This window comes from Bufo bufo, chromosome 10 (assembly GCF_905171765.1).
Source record: "Bufo bufo chromosome 10, aBufBuf1.1, whole genome shotgun sequence".
NCBI classification, from domain to species: Eukaryota; Metazoa; Chordata; class Amphibia; order Anura; family Bufonidae; genus Bufo; species Bufo bufo.
In genome coordinates, this window is record NC_053398.1 from 9,359,809 (window position 1) to 9,372,395 (window position 12,587).

The window sequence follows — 12,587 nt, forward strand, 5'->3', positions numbered from 1 at the left end:
GACCAGAAAGATAGAGCTGATGACACCTGACATGCCTGGTGGTGCCCTCTCGATCGCCCGCTTGTGGTAGAGGGAAGTGAGTTCTAGGTCTACCAGCGCGGCGTCGGGGCGAGACAGCAGGGAGGTGGGAGGGGTTGGAATCTGGTCTGGCGAAGCCACGAGTTCCACGTGGAAGCCTTCTACAGTGGATAAAATCCAAGGGTCGGATGTTATTGCCGCCCAAGCAGGGGAAAAATGCAGGAGTCTGCCCCCTATGCAATGCTCCAAAGAAGCCCCCATCGGGGGAGGACTTACCAAAATGACGTCGTGAGGACTGATTTCCTCTGTAGGGTCTGCCACGCCATTGACCACCTCTGGCAGGGAAGAACGGGGATGGAAACCTCTGTTCCTGGAAGGCGGGGCGTTGCTGAAAGGAGCCTCTGCCCGCGTTGCGGGATTGAAAATTGGAACGGCCGGACAGACGGCCCCTAATACTGCCGGCCCTGGTGGAGACCCGTCCCTGGAATACTCTCCTAATTGAAGATTGGGCCTTATCTAGGGCAGTGAATGCTCCCACGAACCGGCTTAAATCCTTTATAAAGGAGTCTCCAAAGAGATGACCCTGAGCGTCTGCGCCTGATTCAGTAAGGGCCAGGTTGGCCAGTTTCGGGTCAATTTTAAATAAAATTGCCTTCCTTCTCTCAATTGCTAGAGAGGAATTGGCGTTGCCAGCGATGCAGATTGCACGCTGGATCCAACCTCTCATTTCCTCAGGGTCGATAGGAGACCCATCTGATCTGGCATTTTCAGCCATCTCAAATAATTTGGCCAGAGGACCAAAGACATCTAGGAGCTTGTCCTGACAGCTGCGCAGAGCTGAGTCTAACCCCTTACGGGGATTCCAGCCGGACTTGGCGAGGAATTGTGTGACCTTGGGATCTACCACAGGGGTGTCACATACCTTATTAGGCACAATGGGCCTAGGGCATTCAGCCTTCATCTTATTTCTCGCCTCCTTGCTAAGGGGGCGGCGGACCCAATGTTCCAGGTATTTACCAACATGGTCCGTCGGCAGCCACTCCGCCGATCTGGGATGGTGGAGGGCATTAGGGTCAAACATGGGCTCTCCCAAATGGTCAACAAGGGAGGAAGCCGGAGTGGCCCTAGCAGAGGAATCCTTCACTTGAGAAGTGGAAGGAGTGGGGCAGAGGGGGGAACTGGGCCCTGCATGCGTTTCATCCTCAGACTCAGCATTTGTATCAGCAAAGGCCTCCTCATCTGACCCAATATCGGCGTCAGAATCGCTCAATTGTTGCGCTCTAGCGCATTTCCAAGGCCGCGCCCGTTCTGCCTGGCGCGGAAAGGCTCTCTTACGCGATCTATGCGCGTGTTCAAGGGTGGCCGGAGGCGCACCAGTCAATTGTACCTGTGACACAGGACTATTCATAGGAGGTTGCTGAGCTGTGGGGGCCGCAGGCTGCACAGACCCTGAAACAGGATGACCAGCCAGAGCCTGTGCTATCGTCTGAGATAGCACAGAGGACATGGAGTCCATTGCAGCGGTCATTGCAGCCGAGACAGAGCGCTGCAGCGCTACTGCCTGAGTGTCAACTCCAATGTGGGCATCCCTATCAGGGGAGGAGGGTGTAGAGGCCTCATGGGTAGGCTCGGATCGAGGCATGATAGGAACCAGGACGGTCTCCCTGTATAACTGACTGATGGTGGGATTAGGCTAAACTGGTCTAAGGTGGGGCTAAAAGAGGGCTTAATAGGCCGGATATATGTTATAACGCAGGGCAAGCAGAGTAGGTACTTGAAACAGGGTTAGTCACCCGATGTGCAGGAGCGCCGGAGAAGGCGACTGGATCCTAGGACGGAAGCGGAGAACCAGGAAGTGCCGCCGAGATCCAGCGAGAATCGGCGGGAAGAAACTGAGAAAAACTAAAATGGCCGCCGAAATCCCGCGAGAACAGCGGGAGACGGCCAAAGGAGTACCAATATGGCCGCTGAGATCTCGCGAGATCACGCGGCCATAGGAAAAGACTGAGGTGAGCGCGGGAAACGCAGCGCCGATGGGGTAGGAACGGAACCTGCAAAGGAAAATTATAATGGGTACAAAGATAAACCGCAATAATCGGCACCTATTGGGCCATAGGGGGAGGACTAGGTAAACCAGGCCTAATAACCTTAATAAAAATGAAAGCGGTAAATGATATGAGCACAGGGAGCAAAGTCCCAAGCAATGAACAGCAAGAGAAACGCTAGCAGAAGCGTGAAATAACAGCAAGTGACCAATACACAGTAATATAATCACATATATAAGGTATATATAAGATATAAAATCTAAACACAGGAGCTGCCAAAATGAGTACTTATCTTGGTGGCAGCAGCAAAGAAAGAGGTGGATCTATAGGAGGAGCCGTCTGTTATATGGACTATGAGGGGAGGGAGATGTTACTATGGTTACGTCATGTTATGTAAAGTTTTTTCTTTGCTGCTGTGTGGTGACAGTAAAGAAGGAGATAGCAATAGGAGCCTCCGTGTCTTGCTGTAAAACTCAGGATCAGTACAGGATAAGTAATGTATGTACGCAGTGACTGCACCAGCAGAATAGTGAGTGCAGCTCTGGAGTATAATACAGGATGTAACTCAGGATCAGTACAGGATAAGTAATGTATGTACACAGTGACTGCACCAGCAGAATAGTGAGTGCAGCTCTGGAGTGTAATACAAGGTGTAACTCAGGATCCGTACAGGATAAGTAATGTATGTACACAGTGACTGCACCAGCAGAATAGTGAGTGCAGCTCTGGAGTATAATACAGGATGTAACTCAGGATCAGTACAGGATAAGTAATGTATGTACACAGTGACTGCACCAGCAGAATAGTGAGTGCAGCTGTGGAGTATAATACAAGATGTAACTCAGGATCAGTACAGGATAAGTAATGTATGTACACAGGGACTGCACCAGCAGAATAGTGAGTGCAGCTCTGGAGTGTAATACAAGGTGTAACTCAGGATCAGTACAGGATAAGTCATGTATGTACACACAGTGACTGCACCAGCAGAATAGTGAGTGCAGCTCTGGATAAGAATTGTAATTAGTGTTGAGCTACTCGAAGTTTCAGTAAGAATTCGATTCACTGCAACGCTAAATTTCTTGTGCTTTAAATAGATTTTCCCTGAAATGGTGGTAAAAAAAATAAAATAAAAGTCATACTTACCTTATCCATTTGAGAGCGAAGAGGCCTCCGCAGCCATATCTCTTGAAGATCCCGTGCAAAATCTCGTACGTGGTGACATGGATTCGCACTGGATTTGGTTTGTCACGATGCAAGTTTTTTTGTAAAATTTGGCGAAGCCGCTAATTTTTCGCATTTTTTAGAACCTCACTCATCTCTAAGCTTCATGTACGTTGACTGTGACTCCACTGTCCGTACATCTCTTATATGGTCCTACCTGCAGGAAGAAAGCCTCATTCCTCCTCATGTCACCACCAGCGCTCCTAGTGTTACAGGGACGGCTGCGGTGACATGCAGGAGACATCACACATATAGATGTAATAGATTTGACCTTTTGGTTTTCTTGGCAGGGAAGGAAGTAACGGCAGAAACATTCCTGGAGAGGCTGGATAATGGGGCCTTACTGTGTCAGCTGGCGGAGACTCTACAGGGTCAATTTCGAGAGAAGCTCATGGAGACGCGCAAAACTGTCAAGGTGAGAGCCCGACGCATTTTAGTGGAGTTAATGATGATGTAAAGAGGAGAGAGAAGAAGCCTGGAGCTGGGGATGATCTAATGAACGAGAAGCATCCGATGGGGGTGGTGGTCCCTTCTCTGCTGTCAGGAGCTTTCCCACTGAATACACATGTCCGACATCTGGGGCCCCCACTAATTCCTATAATAAAGGGGCCACAGCAATGAGTAATTTTAATAAGCACTGTGGATTTTTGCGGCTCGGATGCGGACCCATTCACTTCAATGGGGCCACAAAAGATGCGGACAGCACTCCGCGTGCTGTCCGCATCCGTTGCTCCGTTCCGTGGTCCGCAAAAAAAATATAACCTGTCCTATTCTTGTCCGTTTTGCGGACAAGAATGGGCAGTTATATCAATGGCTGTCCGTGCTGTTCCGCAAAACACACAACGGTCGTGTGCATGAGGCCTATATGTTGTGTTTGGTAGCAATTTGCAACAAATACAGATTGCAACACAAAGAATGGCTGAAATTGTAGCCCATGTGTCAGCAACCTACGGCACGCCAGCTACTGTGAAACTACAACTCCCAGCGTGTGCACTTTATCAGCTGTTCTTGTAACTCCCATAGAAGTGAAAGGAGGATTTTGGGAGTTGTAGTTTCAGAACAGTTGGACTGACGCCGGGTGCTGATCCCTGTTGCAGACGTCTCACTTGGTTGTAGACCTTAGACCCCCCCCCCCCCCCAGTCAGGGGCGGACTGAGAACTTATAGTGGCCCTGGAAAAAATACTAACAGTGGCCCCGTTTTGTAGTTGGGTCCAAATTAATGGAAGGCAGGGCCGGCAATACCATATTGTGTCACATTATACCGCCCCAACAGAGCCAAACACCGCAGTCCAGGACAAAATACATCCCCCAAAAACTTCCACTGGGCGGCTGTGAGGAGGGCTCAGGCGGCCCCCTGGGCATCGGCCCACCGGGAAATCTCCCTTTATGGCCAATCCGCCCCTGCCCCCAGTTTCCTTACACATAGGGTCCAGCAGCTTCTCTGGTGACTTAGCACTCAATGCCAATCAGCAGCTGCAAAAGCAAAGCTTAGGGCTAATAGAAGGAGAAAAAAATCTACTACATTTACTATAAATAATAAGAGATTTCCAGGAATATTATCTGAACTGTGAGCAAGGAATTTTTCCCCAGGGGGGGCAGAATTAATCACAATTACCCACAATGCTTTGTTCTCTCTTCTTCTGTAAGGTTGAACTTGGTTGACTTTTTTGCAGCCAGGACACGACCACTGATGATAATTAACGGTCAGGAAACGTTCATCTTTTGCACCGTGCACATAATATGAAAACCTCGTATTGTTCTGTAACGGAGCAGATGATTGGCTGCTTTGCATCACATGGCCTCTGCGGACCGTCAGGAATGCGTATCCTCCCGAGAGGTCAATATCACATCAGCGTCCACCAGAAAGTCCCTGGAGACACAGTCTGTGTACTGGGTGTATTAGATTATGTGTTTGATATTAATTACTATGATTATTATTGCTGTAGATTTGCACCTAGGACACGGGCTGACCTGTTACCTGTGCGCTCGGCAGCTGAAGGCGTCGGTGTTGGTCCTATGTTCATAGTTTTATTATATGCAAATGAGCCTCTAGGAGCAACGGGGGCGTTACCATTACACCTGGAGGCTCTGCTCTCTCTGCACTTTGATTGACAGGGCCAGGCAGTATAAGGCAGCTCCCGGCCTGACCTCCCAGCACTGACGGGGGTCACATAGCATCATATTGATTTATGACAGCATTATGTCAGTGTCATCTAATACATTCCAGAACTGTAAGGGTTACATAGCATCATAAATCAATATAATGCTATGTGACCCCCGTCTGCAAGGGGCCTAAACGTGATCACGCCCGATCCTAGGAATCAAAGTGGAGAGGACTCGGCAGCTGCAGAGAGAGCAGAGCCTCTAGGTGTATATTGGTCATCTCTAGGGATGAGCGAATCGACTTCATACAGTGTTAGAATGTATTGGCTCAGATGAGCCAAAGTTATTGCTCGCGAGACTTTGCATAATTTCATAAACTAATTTATACTGTAAAAAAAAACATTTCCCGAACCCGGGTTCGGTTCCAACCTTGGAACTGAACCCGGGTTCTGGAAATGGTTTTGTACAGTACAAATTAATTTATGAAGTTATTATGCAAAGTCTCGCGAGCAATAACTTTGGCTCATCTGAGCCAATACATTCTAACACTGTACAGAGCTCCTGCTTTGTACAGTATTGGAACAAAGTTTTATGCGAATCGACTTCGGATTTTTCGCTCCTCCCTAGTCGTCTCCATAGAAAGCCCCGCAGCTGCTCAGAGCGGTGTCCAGTCCAGGTCTGCACTTTGAGTAAATGAAGGGGAGACTTTAATTAACCGTGACCGGCCGGATTATTTCTCTATTAAGTCGCCGGTCTATTACGCCTCTAGCCCGGTGTTAAATAGTTTTCAGCTAATTCATTTGGAAAAAGTAAACTATAAAAAGCCCTTCTTTCTCTGGTTTCACAACAGCGGTGGAGCAGGGATCCCCCAGAGCTTACGAGAAGTGAATCTGACAGGATGGCTGCCGGGTGACATCATGTGTTTTCCTCTCACTTTCACATCCTGCATTAAACCACATGCACGGAGACAAGATTGTGCAGGAGCAGCGGCAGGGGAGCGATTTGCCTGATATTTGAGAGCGCGGTTGTGGGCACCTCGGTTTCTAGATATTCTACACTATGTCAACACGATTCTCCTTCACCACATGGAAAGCTAATTATCCTGCAGGAATCTGCACCTCGCAGCCCGACAGTTTAATGAATCCATTTTAATTATTTCTTTAAGAAAATGTTTGGAAATATGCAAGGGATCAATTACCAAGATGGATTCCATGCAACATAAAGTGGCTGTCAGGATAAAAAATAAAAAATAAAAAAAATATATATATATGTAAAAGTATGCGTCACTAATGGGTGAATAAACACAATTTTTCTACCGCAATCCTGGAGTGCTGCTCTATTTTTCAGCTATATATATATATACTGATAGGGAACCTAGACTGTGAGCCCCTTTGGGGACAGCGTGATGCTAAAGCGCTGCGGTAGATAGTAGCGCTATATAAGTGTATAAAATAAATAAATATATTAGTTACTTTGTTCCACACCTGTCCACAGGCTGTTTCTGGTATTGCAATTAGTGTTGACCGAACTTGTGTTTAAAGTTCGGGTTCGGGTTATCGTACAATCTGGTTATGGATTCCGCTACCACGGACCATAACGGAATTTAGAATCCATAACGGGATTTTTCGATAACCCGAACTCGAACTTTAGACGCAAGTTCGCTCAACACTAGTTGCAACTCAGATCCACTGACATGGATAGGGCTGGGCTGCAATTCCACAGACAACCTGTGGACAGGTGTGGCATTATTTCTGGAAGAAAGCAGCCCTATTGATTTCTGCATTCTGTTATCAGTCAAGCAGAAGATGTTCGCTACGTCCTTACCCTGATGACACTAATAAAAAGGGTTGTACGTGTACAGACCTATAAAATGGCTACTTTCTCCCAAATACAGCCCCACACCTGTCCACGGGTCGTGCCTGGTATTGCTGCTCAGCTCCTTTCACTTTAGTGGAGTTGCAGTACCAGGCACAAGCTATGGACAGGTGTGGCGCTGTTTCTATAGGGTGATATGGAGGAGGGGATCACATCCGTGACAGATAAAGGAGCCTAATTAGAAATAATAGAATAATAGCACTGCTTGCTGTCAGCCAGCTACTTCCTGTCCTGGGGCCGACACATTCTTACTCAATGTAACATACTATGTCCATATGGTTCTTGCTGAATGTAACATTTTGTCAAACATTCAATACAACATCATTTTATAACATTGCAACTTTATTTATACATTCACATTGTTATTTCTGCAGGATCTGCCAACTAAGAGGATACCGTACCGTGCCAACGCCCCGCCAGGGTCCTTCTTCGCAAGAGACAATACGGCCAACTTTCTGTCCTGGTGCAGGAGTATTGGTGTCGGGGAGACCTGTTTGTTTGAGTCAGAAGGTCTAGGTGAGCAAAATGCATTGACTGATGATGTCACATATTGATGATGTCACATTGTAGCAAGCTGTCGGGTGTTTCTGAAGGCAATATGTATGTAGGAGCGCCTCTATGATCATGAGGTTAAGCCCCTTTGTACTACACAAAGGTCGTAATAAAAAGTTATCAGCACAATATTTCCATCATAGGGAAACATTTGCAGGTGACTTGTGGCGATCACCAGAATTTCAGCAACGATGAAGGTTAAAGGGGTTGTGCCATAAATCACTTTTTCACTGTAAAGTGTATTTTCATCAATCCTAGCTCCCATTCATCCTTGAATAGTTTTTTTAGATTTACCTCATTAGCAGTCTTCTTTTATCCCCCATGCTTGAATCCTACTTCCTGGTTTGTCACGTGACTGCTGTCCCATCATGCTTTAGGGCACTGTGATGTGTCCTGACATCAGCAGATCATGTGATACTAACCACACCCATTAAAAGGCTCCAGTGGACATAACCAACAGCCACTGACAATCTGATTTGCCGCAGGGAGCAATGGTCGGCTAATAACTTTTGAAAGCGGCAGTTTTGATAAATGGTGGTAATTGGGGAATGTGATATAATAGCAATATCTGTTGAGCAGGATGCATTTATATTAGGTGCACAACCCTTTTAATGACTGACTTTTGCTCTGGTGGTCTTTGGGACTGACCTGTGGTCTATAGAGCTGACCTGTGCTCTGGTGGTCTATAGATCTGTATATTAAAATGTGTAGAAAAAGGCAAGATGGAAAACAGTATACAGAGAAGCGAAGGGCAAAATATAAACTGGACTGTCATGTATCCCCACAAGGCAAATAAGCACTCGACGCGCGTTTCACCTCAGCGGCTTCACCTCAGCTTCGTCAGCCGCTGAGGTGAAACACGCATCGAGGTCCTGCACTTAGGGTCACTTATCCTCTTGGGCCATTATCATGTCTTCAGGTACGTCCTGCGTTAGGTGTAGGTAGACACCATTTCACGTTTCACTATATATCATATCCATATTAGACCTATGTTATCTTTTAGGCTGCATATGTGCATTGTGTTATAGACTAGGCTGCGGATACACTGTATTAAGCCTGCCATTTATATTCTGTCTATGACCACTTAGGACGCCGACTGTGTATCTCACGGACATCCGGGGAATTCCCATATATTGTGTATCACGCCACATAGTCCCCCATTGGGATGTTATTTACCATCAGTGATACAGACTTTGGGTGCCCGTGAGTCACAGTATCTGACCTGGTATCCACTAAGTGCTTATTTGCCTTGTGGGGATACATGACAGTCCAGTTTACATTTTGCCCTTCGCTTCTCTGTATACTGTTTTCCATCTTGCCTTTTTCTACACATTTTAATATACAATAAAATTGACATTATTTTGGATATATGATCTCCACTTGCTTTTTTGCTATAATATTGGATGTTTTTCCAGGTGGAATGTTGTGCTGTCAAGTATAGACAGAGAGGTTTTGTAGGTTTACAAGGTCTATAGAGCCGACCTGTGCTCTGGTGGTCTAAATAGCTGACCTGTGCTCTGGTGGTCTAATGACATGACTCGTGCTCTAGTGGTCTGTAGAACTGACCTACTGTATGTTCTAGTAGTCTATAGAGCCGACCTGTGCTCTGATGGTTTTTGGGGCTGATCTGTTGTCTATAGAGCCGACCTGTGCTCTGGTGGTCTAAATAGCTGACCTGTGCTCTGGTGGTCTAATGACATGACTCGTGCTCTAGTGGTCTGTAGAACTGACCTACTGTATGTTCTAGTAGTCTATAGAGCTGACCTGTGCTCTGATGGTCTATAAGCCACATTTTCCCACATCTTCTCTATAATGGTTTCATTCATGTAGACCTTTCTTCTACATTCTTACAAAAGGGATCTATTAATCCAGAGAACCTGATAATCTGGCACCCCTCCAGTCCCGAGGCGGCAGTCCGGAGGTTCAATGTGCATCTATTTTAGGGTATCATTTTTCTTTTCTACTGAAGCGCCTTTATCGGGTCTCATCACGTTATGGAGCACATGACACCTCCTCCGCCTGACACATAAAGACCTGATATTTTCATCAGACGTCAGATAACGGGAAGCAGGATAAATGGGAGCAGTGTCTGTGGATGAAAAGGCTTCTATCCCTTCCCGGACTGACACCAGATCCCTCCACGCTGTGCCCTCTTTCCTCCCGCTTTGTGTCTCCACGTATCGCCTGGACGATCTGCTCCATTGTCAGAAGGCTTCAGATAACGCACTGGGGGCTCTCCACGGAATAAGACTTCACTCTCGTCTCCGTATCTTGTCAGGCGTCAGAGGCGATGAATGGTGACAGCGCCACTTTCAGCACATCACAGGAGAGCCGATCTATTTACCGCCACTGTCGCTGCTGACAAAGACTTTCAGGGTCTTAGATTCATTACCATAAAATAAACTTTTCTACTGGAATAAGACAAAATATCCCCTGCTGACTTCTACCCAATTCCGACCCCCCAATGCCGACCCCCTCCCACCCTCAACGCCGACCCCCTTTCACCCTCAACGCCGACCCCCTTTCACCCTCAACGCCGACCCCCTTCCACCCTCAACGCCGACCCCCTCCCACTCTCAACGCCGACCCCCTCCCACCCTCAACACGACCCCCTCTCACCCTCAACACAGACCCCCTCCCACCCTCAACACCGACCCCCTCTCACCCTCAACACCGACCCCCTCCCACCCTCAACACCGACCCCCTCTCACCCTCAACACCGACCCCCTCCCACCCTCAACACCGACCCCCTCCCACCCTCAACACCGACCCCCTCTCACCCTCAACACCGACCCCCTCTCACCCTCAACACTGACCCCCCTCCTCCTCTTGCCCTAAAAATTCATATTCCAGCAATAGAACTGCAGGCGTCTTCTGCCGTGGTCCACAAGTGGCCCCGATAACCTGTATATAAACCATGGGTCCATCACCAGTATAAGTCAATGTAACTCTCAGGGTGCAACAAGATACCATGGGGTCCGACGCCAGCATGAAACCATCATCAACAGCCAATGATTATGTTAGTCCGCTTTACTGTTCAATTTGTAGTCCACCTACAACTCCCATCATCCACAGTGATCACTAATTGCTCCTCAGTGTAGTTGGGGCCCCTCAGCAGCTGCTATGCCTGGTAGATACACTCATGGCCTGATCATATTCAGGATAGCATAAAAAAATATCATCTGAATCTCCTGGCATTAACTGGAAACCATCAGCATGCTGCTGATAACAGATCTGTTGTGTCTATATAGTACTGTAAGCACACAATAATGTACCTTGTATATATGAAGTGCCCCAGGTAAAAAGCATTTTAATATAGAGTCCAAGGGGAGGAGCACTTAGATGCAGGGCCCTTAGGTGTGGGGCCCCGTAGTAGCCTGGAAGTTACATCCATGTCTCTGCTGTATTCAGGACTCTATGTAGTAAAGGACTGGAACATAAAAAAAGATCTCAGGCACTTGTTGCTAACTGGAAACCATCAACATGCTGCTGGTGATGGATCTATTTATTATATTATCACTTATAGTTGCCTGCAAAAATAATCATCGCTAATTGCTCCTCCTTGATAGATCTCATAACAGCTGCAACCCCGGCAGCTACACTCAAGGGGTGACCGTATTCGTAACTCTGTCTAGTATAGGGCTGAACCAAAAATTATCGGAATAACCTGTGGAAACCAACAGCATGCTGCTGGTGACTGATCTGTCTAGTTTTATTATGCATCTTTAGTTAGTGCAGATTCATAATTCATACCGGTAGTTCCCCTTTAATTATACAAAGTGTTAGCAGAGTCTCAGAAAAAAATCACTTTTGAATGCAAAAATTATAATGGTCACAGCCAACTAATAATATGACGATGTCTAATACTTCCCCAGGATGGCATCCTGTACATGTTCTGTACTCACCATGACTAGAATAGACCATAACTTTAAAGAGCACATATCAGCACGATCAACCCTATTAAGCCAGTATACTGCTTGGTAGGGTTGGTCCTGCTGATTAAAATGATACCTGTCTATTGAAAGTTGGTTGCAGCATTCCCGAGAAAAAAAAAACATTATGCAAATGACTATTTATGCAAATAAGGGCTCAAGTGCACCTCATTGCCTCAACGTTCCAGGGCTGGCCCCGCCCTTCTGTGCCTCAACTTTCCAGTGCTGGTGCCGCCCCTCAGTGCCTTAAATATCCAGTGCTGGCCGCACCCCTCAGTGCCTCAAGTTTCCAGTGCTGGTCCCGCCCTTCTGTGCCTCAACGTTCCAGGGCTGGCCCCGCCCCACAGCGCACTGAAGCCCTTGTTTGCATAAAGAATAAAAGTAATTTTTCTCGGGAAAAGCCAAAATCGATTTTTAATATCACTTTATTGATGGCTCAATCCATGTGCATGGGGACCATTAATCAGAAATCCAGGAGTAGCTCAGCTCGCTGCCAGCGCCGGCAGACAAAATACATTATAAAATATTATACACTCCAGACACGCCACACTCCACAGGAAGTCACATTCCAAGATCCGCTTGGAGCCTGAAACGCGTCTGTGCCGAGTGCACATTGCATGATTGCCAACATTTCAATTGCAAAAAAATTAGGATATTTAGGCCCCCCCCCCCCCCCCCCCTCCCCGACAACATCCCAGATATCTGGGACTCCCCCCCCCCCCACCCCTTTTCTAGTCCAGCTCCCAGGATTGTCCCAGCGAAATCTGGACAGTTTGCATGTATGTCATTGTTCTTAAAGGAAGTTATTACCACTCAAATGTAACATTTTAATTAACGTCC

The 12,587-nt window shown here is 47.1% G+C and overlaps 1 protein-coding gene across 2 annotated transcripts in view; it reads left to right on the forward strand.

The window, feature by feature from the left end:
• The window catches only part of GAS2 (growth arrest specific 2), a 60,321-nt gene that overhangs the window by 20,187 nt on the left and 27,547 nt on the right, over positions 1-12,587 (forward strand). For both annotated transcript variants that reach the window (XM_040409763.1, XM_040409762.1), the window contains exons 3-4: positions 3,575-3,699; positions 7,638-7,779. In XM_040409763.1, the coding sequence (XP_040265697.1) occupies positions 3,575-3,699; positions 7,638-7,779 (267 nt within the window). The remainder of the gene's footprint in view (positions 1-3,574; positions 3,700-7,637; positions 7,780-12,587) is intronic.